The sequence below is a fragment of the Neodiprion fabricii genome, chromosome 2 (genome assembly GCF_021155785.1).
Source record: "Neodiprion fabricii isolate iyNeoFabr1 chromosome 2, iyNeoFabr1.1, whole genome shotgun sequence".
Lineage (NCBI taxonomy): Eukaryota > Metazoa > Arthropoda > Insecta > Hymenoptera > Diprionidae > Neodiprion > Neodiprion fabricii.
Genome location: NC_060240.1, coordinates 298,918 through 317,500, shown reverse-complemented (window position 1 = coordinate 317,500; position 18,583 = coordinate 298,918). Strand labels below are relative to the sequence as shown.

Sequence of the window (18,583 nt, the reverse complement as noted above, 5' to 3'; positions counted from 1 at the left end):
TATGAAAGATGCTGGTGGAAATTGTTCACCGGACTGAAACCCTTGCTGATTAACGCTTTGCCCTTCATTCTCACTCGTAAAGTTTGATTGCTGTTCCACAGCGGGAGTTTTCACCTCCCGTGTTTTTTGGTAATCCGCTCTCTGGTCAGTTTCACTGATTAGACTCGGAGCAGGCGACGGCTGTAGATAAGACCCTTGTGTCTCGTTTCGCGAGTAAGACGGACTCTGAGGAAAACTTTGAGAGTATGAAGAAGCCGCTCCCTGCTGATAATTTGAGCCCTGCGATGGGGCAGTTGGCGAATAGTTACAGGCCTGTTGCGGAGAAGGTTGCGAGTAGCTTGCAGATTGCTGAGGTGACGACTGTGAGTAGTTAGCAGGTTGATGCGGCGATGGTTGAGAGTATCCAGTTCGCTGTTGTGGAGAATTCTGTGGGAAATTCGAGGCAGTAGTTGGCTGTGGTGAAGGTTGTGAGAACGTCGAGGGTTGTTGTGGCGAAGGCTGCGAGTAACCAGGCACAGGTTGTTGAGGTGACGGTTGAGAGTAATTCGGAGGAGGTTGTTGGGGCGATGATTGTGAATAACTGGGTGGTTGCTGGGGCGAGGGCTGCGAGTAACTTGGCGGTTGCTGAGGAGATGTTTGCGAGTAGCTCGGTCTTTGCTGTGGTGATGGTTGCGAATAGCTCGATGGTTGTTGCGGTGACGGTTGAGAATAACTAGGAGGTTGTTGGGGAGAAGGTTGCGAATAGTTAGATGGTTGTTGCGGAGAAGTTTGAGAATAATTTGGAGGTGGTTGGGGCGACGGTTGGGAATAAGTCTGGGGTGGTTGTGGGGAATTTTGTGAGTAACTTGAGGGTTGCTGTGGTGAGGTTTGCGAATAATTCGCGGGCGTCTGCGGCGAAGGTTGAGAATAGTTGGTCGGTAGTTGCGGGGAAGGTTGTGAAAAGCTGGCAGGCTGTTGGGGTGAAGGTTGTGAATAATTCGGAGTCGGAGGTTGCTGAGGCGAGGGTTGAGAATAATTGGTTGCCTGCTGAGGTGATGGTTGAGAATAATTTGCCGGCGGTTGTGGAGAACTTTGCGGGTATATTTGTTGGGAAGGTTGGGGTGACCGAGGGTATGGAGACGCGGCATTTTGTACCGAAGGTGGTAATGCCGGCAGAAACGATTGACCTTGGGGAGAATTTTGCGGAAACGGTATTCTCTGCGGTGATCTTTGGGAAAAAGTGGAAGGGGATGGCTGACGATAAGATTCCGTTGCACCTTGAAGAGGGGAATGTTTTGGATAAACTTGCTGGGAGGTCTGAGGAGTTGTCTGGGGATACAGAGACGACGTCTGTTCGTAGGGAGCTGCGACGGGATAGACTGGTGACGACGGATTATTTTGCGGCGAAGGAGTAGGGGGAAGCTGTGCGCTGTACCTGGGAGGAGTCGCGTAATAAGGGCTATTGTACGGACTGCTACCAGACGACAAAGCATCCTGATAGAAGCCTGCACCTCTGACAGGGGTTTCGTTGGGAACATGCGGAGTTTGCGTTTGCGGTGATTGACCAGGCGGAGACTCCTGTGAAAAGCTGGATACGGACTCGCTGATACTGCTACCGCCGGTACTCATCCTCCTTTGCCTGATGGTCTTGACTTCTTGTATTTCGTTTTCCGTTTCCTTCTTGCAGTTGGAATCCGCGGTCGCGTTTTCATCGGCGTCATCTTCCTTTTTTTTGGACTTGGGTGCACCGAACGCCTTGAACCACGCACTGAGGTTTGGAGTTGCAGATTTTGGTTTTTGAACTTCTTCTACTGCTGTATTACCTTCATTGTCCAGTGATTCGATCTTTGGAGTGGTTTTAGATTCTGCCATCTCCTTACCAGAAAACAATTTGTCAGTCTGATCTACAGCTCCCTGATTTTCTAATGCCGAAGTAGGTCTTGTTGTTCGTTCCTCATCATCGTCATCGATCAAATTGGGATTGGGAGACGAAACGAGACTTTTACAAATCGAATGAATGGATTCAGCATTCCTGAGAACTGTGCCCAAACTAAGTTTTGGTTCATAGCTGCCATCAGATTTTGCTTTATTGGCGTCAGCTGTGGTTTGATTCGCCGGTACATCACTGCTGATGTTAGCAGGTAAATGAGGCGGTTTTTTCAACAAATTACCTTTGCTTTTTCCAGGTTGCAAACGATCGATTGTACGCTGGACTTTCTTTGCACGCGTGGGCCCTTGAGAACCCACAAGTTTCGCAGGATGAGGACGTTTTCTTGTCATTTCAGTTTTCATTGCTGCCTTTACAACTTCGTTCGTTGCTGGATGAAATACCGGTGAGTCACTACCCGAAGAAAATTCGGACAGGCGAGGCGCATCGTCCAACCACTTATTGATATCCTAGGAAAAGAAAAGAAAAAGATTTTTTGAAGGAACACGATTACAGTATCCCTTTAACCAGTGAGGTGAGAAAAAAATATATCTACGAATTAACAATACGCAAATAATTAGAGGAAACGATCATATTGATTCACAGACAAGTGAATCTGAAGAGAAGCTTGTTGATTTAAAAAATATGAGGAGTAAATGTTGCAAATCACGAAATATAACACAACAAGTTTAAACTCGATCGATGTGAAGTTTACAAAACGCGTTTTGAAACTGGTTAATGTTTTTATAGAATAGAATGACCTATTTCCAGATTGTTGAATTTAAATCTAAAACCTGTATTCTTAATCCACAAATACAGTGACAAGCCATATTTGATTTTTCGTAATTTTGGACTTTTAACCCGAGATTCGAGTTAAGAATACCTCTAGAAGTTCAAGACTACCAGTGCAAAGTGGACATTTCGTCATTGAATTTTGTATTTAAATTTGCTCACGTTTAACGTCTGCTCCGTAGCTTGATTTAAGGCTTGGATTCCGGGGCTGTCTTCCTTTTTAAATCCTCTGGATCGCTTTACCTGGGTCAGCTTTGATTTTTTTACTGGTTCATCTTTAGGACCATCCTTTGACCGTAAATGTATTGCATCTATTTTACCGACTGTGCGTAAGCAACTACCGTTTGAAGGCACTTTTCTAGAATGTAAACTGTCTTTCTTTATAGATTTCTTTTGCTTTTCCCCTTCGATTTGGGCCTTCAGTTTATCCTCGCGTTGTCTTTCGCTTATTATGTCCTTTAGGCTGTCAAGAGATTCTAAATCTTTATTACTAGTTACGAGTTTCTTGTACTTGGTGTCATCTTCCTTTTTCTCTAGCTTATGACTGTCCTTTTTTTGGGCCGAATTTTTCAATACGCTCCCTTTCAAGTCTTTTTCTCTATATTGTTTTAACTTTTTGTCTTTTCCCTTTGGTCGTTCTGTATCGGTGATTGTACTTTCTCTGCAGACTACTGGAATTACTTTTTTTTCGCTGCTGTCTTTTTTACTATGATTTTTTTTTATTTTCTCATTCGTTTCGAATGTTTCCTGTTTACCATTGACTTTAAATGTGACAGAATTTTTCTTGACATCAGATTTCTTGGACTTTTTTGCTTTAGTCAATAAGTCGCCAAGTTCCTTTTTTAAGCTTTTTTTACTTCTATTCCTGGCTGGGGATTTCAATATTTCCTGAGAATCATGTTCACAGTCTTCAATCTCTTCATTCTGCACTTTCAATTCTTTTTTGCTTTTTCTCTTAGAATCGTCCGGCTGCTCTTCTTTGGGTGAGGCTTTTTTCACTTTTGATGACACACGTTCAAAGTTCACAGTTTTTTTCTGCTTTGTTTTCATTTTACACACTTCAACGTCGGACTGATTTTCTCTCTTCGCTAGGGAAAAAGTTATTTCATTTTCAGAGTCATTCTCAACCTCTTCTACCTTAATTCTTTTTGCACGTTTACCATTCTTTTTTTCTTTTACCCGCTTAGATCTTAACGCAACGTTTTCTTCCGTCTCCACAGATTTCGGTTCCTCTAAACTCGTATATTTATCTTTTTTTGCTTTATCAGACTTGCTCAACTTGAGTTTCTTTACTGAGTTGCGATTCCGTTTTCGCGAATTCTGAGGCAAAATTATTTTCGTAGTCAAAGACGGGGATGCGGGGCACATCGAAACGGGTGATAATGACACTTGAATAGAAGGATCTTCATCGCTGGATTGCTCAGATTCAAGGTATCGATCGACCGCACGATCAAAGACTTCTTGTAAGTTGATGGCCATCTCCGTGTACTCTGTGAAAATTGCATATAGATATAGATAACGTCTTAGTATTAGTGAAAATAATATAGTCGTGTACTTACTGCCAGCTTATAATTCTATCTGCATATATAATCTTAAGAATGATGAGCGTTTTTAGCTGCATGAGGCTAGTATATATACTAATGAAGAATAGCTACCATTGTCAGAGCCGTTGTATTGACGGCAGTTGTCAACAATCAACTGGAAATCACGTTTGAACTGGCCTAGACTCCTATACGATCCACCTTCGAGCTTTTCTTCCATTGTGGTGAGATCCATAGGCTTTCGAACGACACTGTAGTACCTGTAGGTCAAAAGATTGTACATTAACACGTGCAACATTTTCTTTTTTTTCTTCTTGTTCCCCCTTAATGGCTAGATTCCGTTACAGCAAGTAACAATGTACTCTATGTGATTTAATTTGTTGAAATTATTACATTGAAATATATGTATTGTAATTTTCTGTCAGTTCAGATACTATGATTTATTTGTTTATTTATGTTATAAACTTTGTATTCGTTTTGTGAAAGCATCACGTGGTAAGAATCCAAACTCAGGATTTCAAACCATGATTTAACACAGCGGCAGTTATTTTCACTTTCTCTAAACTTGGATTGATATTTTTATTTCTTGAAACGGAATGGCAGCCTTTGGTATTATCAATCATGATAAGCCCCCATTACTTTTAGGCTTTTTCCTGTCTAGACCGAAGAACAATTTATCTGAGGATGTGTCGGGTTCGTTGGAAAGTTCATTTCGTCAACTCATGCACCACTTTTACACCATGAGTACTTAAACTAAACTGCCCATAATGTTACTCAAGTGATAAAGAGGGTTTCAATAACCTTGGAGCGTATTCTTCGTCAACAGGGTCGACGAATGGCCAAGCATCTTGGTGATCTTTCAGACTTTCAAGGATTTTATGCATGCCAACACGGCGTTCTTCTTCTTCGACGCCATACTCATACCGAGAAGGGTGATAACTAGTTATCCCACCACCGGACCGATTGCCACCTCTCCGTCCGGTCAAACTCTCTAACTCATCTTCTGTATGGATGACAATCTGACCAACGGCAGAGGCCAAAGAGTTGTTAGTCTGCCTTCCCTTCTTTGGTACCGGTGTTGCTGTTGCTGAGGGTGTAGGTGATACTTGATTGATTTCTTCGATAACTTTCAAACTTCGGCTGTTACTCTTCTTCACCCCCTTTATTTTAGCCTTCGCTTTGGCCCTGACCATGGCTGCTTCCACTCGATTTGTCGTTTCGCGTCGACGTAGTACCCTTGTGCTGTTTTGCTGTAGAAGTCTGTGTCTCTGCTGTTTTTCCTTTAATTCAAATAATCTTGGGATTTCCGGCATGAAGTCCTCGGATAAAGTACGGTACAGTTTACGTTCTGAGTCGTCCTCCTGTAAATCATTGATATTGGATTACGTTTGTTGATTGCCCCAATGAATAATTGCAATTTCTTCAGCACGTCATTAAACAAACCAATGTATTTACCGAATTTTTAAATTTTTCGACCAGACGGCTCCAGTCCTGGTGGGTGAAACAGACAACTTGCCAGATAGTCTCTTGTTCTGTTGGCAAAACCCCGTTTTCCGACCCTTCGTACAACAAACTGTCTTGTTCCGTCTCTTCTTTCGTTTCCTCCGTCTGACTGATTCGGTTCCTGCCACGTCTCTTTCGCCTTTTATCCTTGAGTTTTCCTTTCTGTTTACGCAATATATCAGGCTTCGTTTGAACAATGTAATCTTCCCGATACAGTCGAGTGCCGTAAAAGTACCAGTAGGCAGAATTTTTACGATCATGACCTAGTGGTTCGACTCGTAGGCTGTCCGAGTCCAAATTGTCGAGAGACTGCTCCTAATTCAAAATAAGCAAGACAGATTTTATCATTTAAGCGAACTGAGTTGTGGACAAGAACTGTGAACTAGACATGACAAAAATCTTACCACGTCTTCAGCGTCAAGCCTGAAGTCACAGAGAGCCCGAAGAATTTCTACCTTTTGGCGTAGTGGCAAAAGCTCAAAGTCTACATCCGTATTGAAAGGATTATCTCTTCCATATTCCTGTAATGAAAGATAGCTCATAAATTCTGTTCAGTTGTATAACCTGTAGACTCCAAAATATTTTGAAGAGAAAGTGTACATTAAATTTTCAATTACATTGACAGTAATTGTCTAGCACCCTGGATAAAATTGATAAAGCTTATGAAACGAGTAAATTCAAAAGTAGCACAGTTAGGCCCTCCCTTTTTTGGTACTAGTTACTTTATTTACTTGTTGAATATATTATTGTACTATCAATCGGGGTACTGTTCACAAGACTGATTTAGATGGTGTAGTTCATATCAGAAATGAGAAATTGGTCTTTCAGACATAAAATTTTAATGTACATACTCAAATCTACTTTGGAAGCTAGACACTCACTTGACACTTTTTTCTAAAGAGTCTACGGAGGAACATCTGATAATTAAAAGTAGAGATGTCATTGCGAGTGTCATTTGGTAGACAGCCTTCAAGTAATCTGACAATTAGTTCTTGCAATAGCCGGCCTTCTGTACCGCCGTCCGTGAGAAGAGCTTCTTCCAAATCCTGGAAGAAAAATAAGTGCAAATATTTCCATTTTCTATTAATGAATCATTTCAAAGAACAGAATGAGACAGAACGAGTATGATGATAGAAATTGAGTTTAACCAAACAGGAAATCCTGCCTCAAGAAACAATTATAGTAAAATTCTATAAATTCTATTTGATTTAGCTGATTCGATACACGACTTTTGCATTGAACTAGATACCTCGATGTCAAAGTCCAGCAGATTGAAGGCAGCCCTAAACAATGAGCAGAAATGTGCGATACTTGGCACCTCCCACCACGATTGAATGTCTGGAGACAGAAATAAGCGAGTAAAAAATTTGCAGCAAGTTTTTAAATAACACAAGATTGGTTATTCAACTCTGGAGGTTTCAGGAAATTGTAAAACGTTGAGTCGACCAGGTATGATTGGAAAACTGATACATATCTAGCGGCACATCCAGTAGAAAGTAGAACACATCATTGATTCTAGTTACAGTTTGGTAAACGCTGTTCAAACTACTACGGTTGACACAGGCACGATTCACTTATCATCACATCTGTCACTGGAAGATTCTTTCTCGTTTTGAAGGTAGAACAAAAAAAAAAAAAAGGAAAACAAAATAAGTGAACATTAGAAATGTGCGGATTTCATTTCGCGCTCAGTCGTTTTGAAATGCAAGTTCTGTGTTTATTCTCGACTGGATAACACTAATTGATTCCGGTAAAATGCGTCCGATTTTTGGTTATCCTGTCGATTGGTACGCGGCGAAGCTAAACTGAAGTTGGCTTCGGATGTATTGGGCTCACCTAAAATCCCGATGAAAGTCGGAAACATAACCTGTCGAGGAAGGCAGACGGGTGCCACCACCCCAGTAAACGGAATTCCACCCCACAACAGCAGCCAGCAGCAGCAGCAGCAGCAGCAGAAAGAACGATCGCTCGACCGATCGGTTTTTGCGTCCAATGCACTTTTGAATTGGTATAAATTTTACACAGATAAGACATCGGGAACCGCGAACATGCTAATTGAGTAACTCGCGTTTCTACGTATATCAATTCAGCGTGACATTGTTGTATCGTACTTGTTCAACCTGTTTAAAGTTAGAAAAAAAACGAATTTATTTTCGCTTAGTACCCCGTTGTTGCAACCTGACGCGCGCGACACTTGCGGCCATCACGTTGCATTACTGCCAAATATACTAGGAGAATCAAAGACAGGAGCGAGATCAAAAATACGCGGTCAAAATTTACTATAAATGGGCGCGCAATCGAGCTGATTCATCTTTTTAGCATATCATTTTTCACACGATTACCAGCAACGCTACGAACAATCATAAAAAGTGTCGCGGCTTTTAAATTTAGCGTCACAAGTTTGAATTTGACTGACAATTGTAGAGGTATAGTATAATATGACTAGACTATAGTCAACTATAGTGCGTCGGATCAGATAAATAATTTCCATGTCTATTGAGATGCTTATTTGTTGGTGAATGCTAGACGCCTTATAGGCCTTTCATTTCCGTAACATATGTATATAAAACTGCGATACTTTCAGTAAAATACCCGGTAATACCGATTTCTAATTTTTCGGTATTGATACGAATTTTATATTCAACAAGAAGACGACACAACAATCTTGAAAAGAAGAAAGACTAGTCATTCATAATTCTACTGTTGTAAACAATTGTTGTTGTCCTGCCAGCCGCCAATGTACAACCTTCAAACGTGGTTCAACGCTCAGGTTTGAACAGTTCTGTATTTATTTAGGTTAGGATAGGTTAGGTTAAGTCGGTTTGAATAAAGAACCGCTGTCCCTTGATGGAAACACCGTATATTTGTGGGCTGTGAAAATGAGTGCGACCAAAAGTACGGAGGGTACGGGATTAGAGGATCTCGGAGTTCCAGGCCAAGTGTTTCTCAGAGATGCTCTGACCAGTTGCACCGATCCCCTGAAAGCCATTGAGGAGTTCCAGGTAAATACTCGGCGCTATTGTTGACTGGTTAAATCAAGCGATTACAATCTTGGCATGAGTATACTTACTAATCCGAAGATTCCAGTTAGAAAATGGTATTCTATTGCCTTCGTTACGTCCAATGTTACCGCTATTGGACCTCCACGGCGTCAGAAGGCTGGACTTTCACGCCTCAGTATTAGAAGAGCTTAGAGAAAAACTTGTGAAGCGGATAGCCGAGATTGGGGCTGAGCGAGGGGAAAAGGGGGGAAGCGACCGTAGGCTTAAGGATCTGTTGGCCAAGAGCTTTCCTGCCGTTAGAGTTGCCGCGCTCAGGCCAGTCGTTATGTGTATTTTAAGAAATACCCCTCATATCGATGACAAATACCTACGAGTACTGGTTAGGGAAAAGGAACTTTACAATGACGCTGACACGGAGGTGAAACGACAGATCTGGAAGGACAATCAAAGTCTTTTCGGAGACGAGGTATCGCCTCTCTTCAGTCGCTACATCATTGAAAAGGAACAAGTTTTGTTCGATCATCGGAACCTGAATGCCTTATTTTTTTCACCATCGCCCAAGGTTAGTTCTGATTGTGTTTAATTCGAACCAATACGTTTATTATCAGCTATTCAGTTCGAACCTGCTTCCTAACATTCCCCAAGTTGACTTGAACAAATCTTGGTCTAATTCGAAGGTGAGGAGACAAGGAGAAGTGGTACAGAAGCTGGCACACATGATAGGTCACAGCGTGAAACTTTACGACATGGTGCTCCAGTTTCTCAGGACTCTTTTTTTACGAACTAAGAATATCCATTACTGTACTCTTCGGGCTGAGTTGTTGATGGCACTGCATGATCTAGAGGTTTGAATCAAAAATATCATTGTATCAATTTCTCTTCAAATTAGTGAAACAACTGATAATTGGTCTCTAGGTTCAAGATATAATATCTGTAGATCCATGCCACAAGTTTACTTGGTGCTTGGATGCTTGCATCAGGGAGAAAAACGTGGATGTGAAAAGGTCTCGAGAACTACAAGGATTTCTTGATAGCATCAAGGTACGATAGCAAGAAACTATAATTTCAAGCAACGACCAATAAAAATGGATAATTTTTTTGCACAGAGAGGCCAGGAGCAAGTACTTGGGGATCTCAGTATGACACTGTGTGACCCATACGCCGTGAATTTTCTAGCTAGTAGCGCAATAAAAATAGCTCTTCATCTAATTAACGGGGAAGCTCTGCCACGGGATAACGCTGTCCTTGTTCTACTTCTGAGAATGCTGGCCCTGGGCTTGTCAGCCTGGCAAATGATCGACTCCCAAGATTTTAAAGAGCCGAAACTTGACAGTCAAGTTGTGACGAAGTTTCTGCCAGCACTTATGTCTCTCATGGTTGGTCTGATACTTGATATACGATTTTCCTTGACTCCATACTAATTTTGCAACTGAAACCTTAGTATTACCAAACTGCCGTAACAAATTAACTCCTTTCAAAATAGGTAGATGACCAGATAAGACAATTGAATGGAAAGCTCCCACCAGATGAAAGAGAAAGTGCTATCGCTATTATTGAGCACTCTGGACCACCTCCAGACGCGTGTCAAGCTTACGCTCAACTTTCTGGAGTTGCAGCTGTTTTATCCATGTATCACGCTTTATATGTTGGCGGAGGTGGAAGTGGGAGTAGCGGAAGAGCTCGAGGTGATGCGAGAGGCTTAATGCGGGTCTTGGCAACGCTACCAAATTGCCAGGCGCATCGCGCTTTTGAGGATCCATTTTTACACACTCTGGTGAGTTGACAAGTGTCGAGAATATGTTGCACCTGACTGTTACAACGAAATAATCAATCTGCTGCTGGTAAAGGTATCTCTGCTGATCTTAAATATGGCTGATGAGTTTTCCGGTGAATCATTTTGCACCGTCATATTCGACGAGTTCTTCCTGGCAGGATTAACAAGGGACAATGTTACGCGACACCTTTTGAAACTTTTATGGTACATTCATCCCAAACTTCCTCCGGCACGATTACATTCCCTGATGAAAGCCTTGCAACCCAATAGCCAGGTAGGTCTCGCGTTACTGGAGTTTCATCGTTAACGTCAATGTCACTTATTTATAAAACTATTATAATTTACAGCACAACGAAGCTGTGCATAGTCTCTATCAATCTCTCCGAGAAAAAATTGGCAGCCAATCAACAGAAGATCTTTTGATATCGTCAACTTCTATGGATACACTTGAATGCCCTGATTCACCACTAGATGTTGTCCCTACACCTGGGCCTCGTTAACTATTTTACATCGACAATAGGATTTTACGGGGTATGCGACGTATTTAGAGTTTTATCATTATACACAAATTAGAATGTATCGCAATTCAATATCAGAATAGAATGTATTAAGAAGCACCTTGATTCAGATGTGTTTTCAATGGATGATAGGCATTTTTATTATTTACTTCCAATGACTTCCTTCAAGGATATCACTAATGTGGAAACAACACTTGTAGCGTGTACAAATACATCGTACATATTTTTTTAATGGTACCATGTCTGACCCATGATATGGTACGTCACCTTGCGTATCCGTATGATTTAAGGCCAAAATGAAACTGTTTTGCGTATCACCCTTTGCCTTTAATCACGGAATCCCTCTTTTCCCCCACTGAAAATTGAATATGATCACAAATGTATCATCAACTGTCAGAAATAACGTGGGTTATCAAAATAATTAGAAAACAATTTTATTTCACAATTTTCATTGCGTGCATCAAGTTGTGATGAGAATAGTTATCACCTACATTTCGCAATTTACACTTATATGCGTTGAACATAACAGAAAATAAAACAGTTGAACGTTCACAAAAATATTCGATTCATTCAAAAATTTGTCTGCCCCATGTCTTATATTTCAACGTCATTACTATGGAATAAAGAAGAAAGGGTTTCGAGGTAATTTCAATGTATACCAATTGTCTATTCAGTTAAATTATAGTTGTCACAATGGTTCTTCGATAATCCGAAATTATTAATATCGGACTGCAAATATTGGGCTCAACCCTTGATACGCTAAAATTATAAGCAGCAAACCCAATGTTATCAGGTGCAAATTTATTTTCGATATAACGTTACTTTTTACGACCAAACGTGCGACTAAATCGAACAGAAATATTGTACATATTTTCTATTCCAATTAAAGTTACTGAGGTTTTTGCACTCCCTAACTGTATCAAGTCATGTTACATACCTATATTTTCAATTTATTTTCTTCTTTCCGCTACTAAAATTGGATTTCTCAATATTAGTTTCATTATATTATTTTTAACGTAGAAATGGAGAGTTACTCTGTATCAATCATGTCCACGGAAATCTGTAAGCGCTGTGAAGAATATCATGACATGCTTGTTTGATTACCAACATTTCCAACTTTGACTAAATCGAGGTTGCTATACAGTACATTAAAAACATTACCTAAATTGCAAACAAATTCAGAGCGTTTATCCTCTACATATCAGTTGTCATGTACATTATAATTGCAATTAGATATGTGGATGCAAATATTTTCTACTGAGGGCAGATTAATCGTAAATAAAACATCAAAGGGAAAATGGAAATGTATGTCTCTCTAAATGCCTTAAAACTGTATATTTAGGTATACTTATATTCACTGCAACGAATTTGCCATTTGGCAAAGTTTCACATCCTACATAAGTAATAAGGAAAAATTGTAGAACTAACTTTATGTAGTTTTCACTATTAACAGCCACTGCCATGCAACCCGTAGTAAATAATAACTAAATCTCTACGATGTACGTGGATGAACACGTGCGTGCGTGTCCAAAGATAAAAAGTCATTAATAACTACTGTAAATAATTCTTATAAGTAAGAATAGTACATTATGTAACAAGGACATAAAGTCCAATTATTCCCATGGTAAAATGACTCCATAATTTTTAAAAGTTTTTTAATCCATTGAAATGTGATGTGAAACGTTTAATCGAATTACATGGCTCTGTCATCAAATGACGCAATATATTTTGTACTGAGTATTAAATAATTTGTGAGAAAATTTATCATATGCGATGAGTTGAACTAATCTATCGATAGTTGTCACAATTAAGCGATTTTAAATCGAAACGAATGTTTATTACAGTATATTAAAGAACAAATTGTACCTCAGTGATGATATTACGTTACATACACAAGTAAAATATCACTGCTACTTTAGTAACGAAAAAATCACTTGCAGGAAACATTTTGTGCCGCTCTCTCCTGCAAACATCCGCCGAATGAAATTCTTATCTAATAAGCATATCTCAAAATTGTAGCAAGCAACGAAACGCAATTTTCCACGTGTAAATATCTATCGACTGAGGATAGATTTGTCATTTCATAGGTATATCTCAGACCCAGCATAATCTCATTGCTAACCACCCCTAAATAACATAACCACTCTAGGCTTGTTATCACCCATATATTCCTAAGTAATTCATATGTCTTTTAGCTTCTTCAGTCGTATTCGTGTGACGACTCTCTCTTGCTGAGCAGATTGTCCATCTCTTCTCGAGTCCCAACAACATTGCACGGCGTCGACTTTGCTAACGTCGTCCCTTTGTTGATCTTATTGAGACCCTCGGTAGCACCGCTTCTTCCAGAAATGCTAGAGAATAGACTGTACTTGTCATGTTAAAAAAAGACCGAAAACGAAAAACTTGAAAGTAAAAAGAAAACAAGGGGTGCACCTGTTTCACACCAGTATGAACAGAAATTAATCAATTGAAAGAACAAACAAAGGAATATATCATCATGAAGAATGACTTACACCACATCCATTTCGTCATCATTATCGTCACCAGGCAAATCCTCATTGGCAATGGTGAAATATGGATTTGCTGAAGCAGGACGAAACTTGTATCCAGTGAGGACAAAAAATACATACGTCGCCATTTCTCTAAACATCTCGTCAAGCCATTCGTATTGGAACGGAACAGTGATCTGTGGACACCATGAACGAAAACATCAGTCAAGTTACCGTTTTTGTAGATTAAAAAATAAAATTCAGAGAATGAGAATAAGAAAAGGTTTTTTGTAATGAAATTGCTGAGTTTGCGCCACCAATTCCGTCCAGAAGTCTAAATCGTAAAGAATATGGTTCATTCTAATTAGATAATTTGTTGCAGAACAATATCTATTTTCTACAGTTCGGACATATGAATGTAATATATTCGTGCACTGTAAATCGTGCATGTACACACCCTCAATAAGTAGACGATAATTCTGGTGAAATATATGTAGCAAACGATCATAATATAAAAATGTCGGAATAATTTGAGCTTCCGCAAATTTATGGCTGCTTTGCCATCGGTGCGGGCAGCCTCTTGAAGGTGTCTTATGCTCCATACAACCGGGAACAAGATTGCTCCGCAGCAGAGAAGATCAACGAGAATAAATACGTCGCGCCATTTCTGATGTTCAATGTCTCCTTCTTCGCTTTCCTCGATTATAATTTCTGCAACATTCGCCAGAACCTGGGCACAAAAAGAAAAGAAATACGGATCTTAGAACGAGATTCTTCGTACTATGTTGCAATATTAAAAATAAAATGTTCAAATTTTCAAAAATACGTTTGATGTCAAGACTGCTCAGCTCATACTTAATTATACATTGACAGAGGTTGTATAGTATACCTGCAGTGGTATGACAATCATGAACAATTTTTTATCCTTGTCCGAGAGTATATGTTTTATAAAATCCCATCCAGTACCGACTAGAACGATGGTGATGAAGAGAACAGCTCCTTTCAGTAGATGCGTAATATAGTAGAGAATTGCCCAAGCTGCAACATGTTCTCCTTTTGTTTCAATGAAGTGAAAATTTATGCCGTGAAAAAGCAGAGACAGAGATTTCAGGTATACCAGCACCGCCATCAGGTAGTGAATCTTGAACACCGGGTGTCTGAAAATAAATTATCGTTAACTATTTTTGCAATGAAACGGTTAAAGTGGATCTCGGTTGATCGAAGCTGGAGTAAATGAGATGGAAATAATCAGGAATTGACTCCAAACAGAGCACTCGAAGCGGCGATACTATAGTTAACGGGGTCCTGTGAGGAAAAGTTACTTCTTTCGCAAATCAAACATCACTAATCCTACATACGAGATACCTCAAGTTGAATAGTTGAAGTTTGCTGGACTGAAATACTTGAATAAAACGAATATACTTGTATTATCCACGCACTTGCTTCTCTTGAGAATGAAGACCCAGAAACATCCAGACAAAAAGAATAGAAGAGCCATCATGAAGTAGAGTGCAGGTAGTGGCATCTCACCAGCACTCAAGAAATTACCGTGGTTATCCTCTTTGATTTGCAACTTTAAAAATAAAATTATATTCGTAAGGTGATCATCTGGTTAAACCCAATTCACCAATTCAGTGGGCGAAATCAAAGTTCGCTTATAAATAAAATATACAGAATAATGATACTCGTATTTGAAAATATTGTTTATTCTGGGTCGGAAAAATGTAGTTACCGTAAAGTCCACAGGCATATTTGTTTTATCATCATAGTTTCTGCAGTTGTGGAAGTACAAGTTATAGAGGCCTTCATTACTTTGATTCATCACATTCACGTAAAAACTTGTGCTGTAATACTTGACTTTACTTAATCCAGTGCTTGTTGCGTTCTTAAAATGGATTGGTATTTCTGACCTTGGACAGCCGCTTTTCATCGATGGTGGATTGTAGGATTGCACAGACCTCTTACCTTTTGTAATAATAATAAATATAACATTAAAATCATTTAAAAACGAATCTGAACAAATTATCTGCAGTTTTTCTACTGATAGATTTATGGGTGAAAAATAGTTTGAATCTAGAAAAATATTCTGATCTATTGGCAATATTTATTTATTGTCAGTTCCAAATGGTGTATCTTTGAAAATAACATTAAATTGTGATGTAATGTTGCTGTTGTTACATCTCAACAGAAAGGCTTGAAATATTTGACCAATTGACCAGTTTGCGCCAAAATTTATTTATAAATTCCTAAGAGAAATGGGCGACCAATTGTTGTTAATGGCCTCTATTTTTCATATCAATGGAAGCATGGTTAAAAACAATGACTAACAATAAGTCCAAAGTTTCCATCACTTGTGGTCAAGACTCTAAGCTTATTAAATTCATAGTACATTTTCAGAGATATACCAAAGCGGGCTGAGTTTTGAACGATTGGAATCTCAAGAGACGGATGGAATACTTCTGAAGCACAAAACTACGTTTGATCAGCAAGTTGGATGAAATAGGTTCAGCGGTCTTGATAAACATAACGCTATAAATTTGTGAATAGGCAGCTGTTTATGATACAGTTGTGCACTGTAAAATAAATACTTGGATGCATCAGAATAAAACACAATGTACTGGAACACTGCCAACAGACATATTGGACCAACTTGAATTTTTACTACGTTTCTTTCAATGTTGTGTACGAAAAGACCCTGAGTTGCTAAAAAAAAGTGTATCCACTCTATGGACAGAAATAATAAACCAATTTCAAATATACTTCATGATACTTTAAACACTAATTTTTTTCTCATTACTTTTCTTTTTTATCTTTCTTTCCTCTTGGTTCCAAACAAAAGGTATGACTAAGATTCGCTATAAAAATTTTAAATGTCCAAATCACAGTTGTACGTTATTTAGAGTGCAAGGAATCTGGAATACTTATTCGATTTGACATCTTATTTCTTAGTATTTTGAATTCCATTTTCTGTGTCCATTATGAAACTCCTTACAAATTATTCGTAATGTAAACGGTACGTATTTATAGAGCTAAATATCACGATGTTTATGCATGAAAAATGAATATTACATACACTAGGTATCATCATTTTCTCTGTGTATTTTTTTTTTTTTGAATTTATGAGACGTCTGGGAGCAAACACAAATTTAGATCACTTCTTGTTATCATTTATTTATTTTTTTAGAACTAACCCAATTAATAGTTGTATCAATTCGTAGTCTACATGGTCGAATGTATCAGTTTTGTGTCCGGTATGACTTTTTCACCTGTAGGCTCACGCAGCTACTACCATACTCGTATGTAATTTAATTTTAGCTACAAATTCTTGAGGAATAAATCATTGGTGGCACCTCTGCCAGTAGTGTTGTAGTAATACTTAAAAGTTCTTTCTTTTTTTCAATTATATTTCATCACTACTGAAAATGCTTTCGATGATACAAGATGTTAGTTGTTACTCTAATCCAATATCACAGAACTTGTGGAATAATGTAAAAACGTCGACATCTGCGACACGAACCACATTACATGAACAATTGAAATGACACTTACCAAAATCTGACATGGCATGGTCTATTCTTGGAGAAGAGGCCGTATCCTGTAATCGTTCTGCGTTTCTCTTTAATCGAACCTGTACCACATCTTCACTCGGGTGAATGGATATCAGATTCAAGTCTTTCTTGCAGGTTACGTTCATTCTGTAAATATTTGTTATGGAGCAAAAATTAAAACTATGAATTTCCCACGTTAATACTGATTTAACGAAGCTTGGACTGCACTGTATGTTTTTCATTCCTTGTTAATTATACTTACATCGAATGCCTCAAATCCATTTTAAAATAAACAGCCTCATTCAGCTGGGCTGTTTCATCTAGTAATGGACATTTTTCTCGTTGATTTTCTGTGTACGAATTACTAACATCGCTGAGAGTTCGTTCCAAGCTGAATCCGAACTGAAATAGTTATAGTGTTATAAATCGCAGTTGCATTTAGTATTGTCCTGTAATAAATAGGCACGTAATACAATTTATCAGATGATCGGGCACTGAGTACAATACTCGTATTCATAATGTTACAAGCAAACATGCTTATGCAATCACATTTGTCGGAATGCAAAGCGTATAATCTTGGAAAAACCTTACATCTCCCACATTAGATACCAAATTCATAAGATGTAAAAACATTATCAATGTTGGGAATAAATGATAAGTTTCCTGCGTTCACATCTACGTGATATTGCAACCTGATGGAACAGGTTCGATAAAAGTTGGGAAGAAGAAACGATTTACTAGTATATGTCAAAGTATAAAAAAATACTCATTTTCCTCTGAATGTTAACGACAGCTCATCTCACCATACAGTTATACGGAAAAGGTGAAGCGTCGGTGATGGAATGAATATTGCTGGGTGAATGTACATATGTATGTGTATACGTACACCAGGTGTACGTATGCCAGGTAAATCGAGGGTTAAACGTCAAACCTACCACTGCATCCTCGGCGCCCTGTTCCACCTTAAAATTAGTCAAGTTTACGCGCAAAGTGCCTCCTTCGTAAAATCCGAATGTGCTGAGAGCGATGTAAGCTCTGACGTCGTTCTGCAATAAAGGAAATTGATTATTTTCCTTTGGAATGTTTCACCGATGAGACGGTACTACTGTACGTACAACACACGCGCGTGTCTAGTACGCGTATAAAGATTCCTGAAAAAAAATATAATTCGTCAACGCACCCTTATCTCAAGCTTGTGAATCCTCGCCTGAGTCAGCGAAGCTAAGGTGAGCACAACTATGCACGAAACAATCACGTATTTTGAATACATTTTTCAAATATTTATATTGTAACGTTACTTCACGTATCGGGGAACATTGCCACTTGACACACGAAACACCTCGCCCCGCAAGTTCGCACGGCGAGCAGAAGCAGCAGAAGCTGGTTCGGCAGGGAATTGGAAAATGGTATAAGATGTCGAATGCGGATGGAACTTCTAGTTACACTCGCTCGACATGGGTGGCGTCAGTGTGTTTGATTTGTTTATTTATTTATTTTTTTATTTTTTTGC

The 18,583-nt window shown here is 39.1% G+C and overlaps 3 protein-coding genes across 6 annotated transcripts in view; 1 reads left to right on the top strand and 2 right to left on the bottom strand.

Annotated features, from left to right (window-relative positions):
- Positions 1–7,944, bottom strand: part of LOC124176099 (PHD finger protein rhinoceros-like) — a 10,813-nt gene extending 2,869 nt beyond the window's left edge. Inside the window, exons 1-9 of one of the 2 annotated variants that reach the window (XM_046556945.1) lie at positions 7,579–7,944; positions 6,992–7,080; positions 6,624–6,788; positions 6,147–6,263; positions 5,695–6,057; positions 5,041–5,600; positions 4,354–4,499; positions 2,861–4,188; positions 1–2,376 (exon numbers count right to left, since the gene is read on the bottom strand). The exon at positions 1–2,376 is cut by the window's left edge and continues 2,869 nt beyond it. In XM_046556945.1, the coding sequence (XP_046412901.1) occupies positions 1–2,376; positions 2,861–4,188; positions 4,354–4,499; positions 5,041–5,600; positions 5,695–6,057; positions 6,147–6,263; positions 6,624–6,788; positions 6,992–7,080; positions 7,579–7,606 (5,172 nt within the window). In that variant the 5' untranslated portion in view covers positions 7,607–7,944. The remainder of the gene's footprint in view (positions 2,377–2,860; positions 4,189–4,353; positions 4,500–5,040; positions 5,601–5,694; positions 6,058–6,146; positions 6,264–6,623; positions 6,789–6,991; positions 7,081–7,578) is intronic. The other variant, XM_046556946.1, reaches the window with a different exon arrangement.
- A 244-nt stretch (positions 7,945–8,188) lies between these two features.
- Positions 8,189–13,036, top strand: LOC124176101 (negative elongation factor B). 2 transcript variants are annotated; one of them, XM_046556949.1, is made up of 8 exons: positions 8,189–8,744; positions 8,830–9,306; positions 9,422–9,589; positions 9,660–9,785; positions 9,851–10,120; positions 10,228–10,518; positions 10,592–10,792; positions 10,866–13,036. In XM_046556949.1, exons 1-8 carry the CDS (start codon positions 8,622–8,624, stop codon positions 11,016–11,018), a joined length of 1,809 nt encoding a protein of 602 aa, XP_046412905.1. In that variant the 5' UTR covers positions 8,189–8,621; the 3' UTR covers positions 11,019–13,036. The 2 variants fall into 2 exon arrangements, with proteins under 2 accessions (XP_046412905.1, XP_046412906.1); XM_046556950.1 differs by having other exon boundaries at positions 8,823–9,306.
- On the bottom strand, positions 11,455–18,470 carry LOC124176103 (protein GPR107). Of its 2 annotated transcripts, none has more exons than XM_046556954.1 (10): positions 18,254–18,470; positions 18,009–18,119; positions 17,336–17,475; positions 17,075–17,220; positions 15,258–15,490; positions 14,965–15,098; positions 14,415–14,682; positions 13,983–14,255; positions 13,550–13,722; positions 11,455–13,387 (listed from the first exon to the last, which is right to left on the bottom strand). In XM_046556954.1, exons 1-10 carry the CDS (start codon positions 18,341–18,343, stop codon positions 13,237–13,239), a joined length of 1,719 nt encoding a protein of 572 aa, XP_046412910.1. In that variant the 5' UTR covers positions 18,344–18,470; the 3' UTR covers positions 11,455–13,236. The 2 variants fall into 2 exon arrangements, with proteins under 2 accessions (XP_046412910.1, XP_046412909.1); XM_046556953.1 differs by having other exon boundaries at positions 11,455–13,399; positions 18,254–18,469.
- Positions 18,471–18,583: the final 113 nt, after the last annotated feature.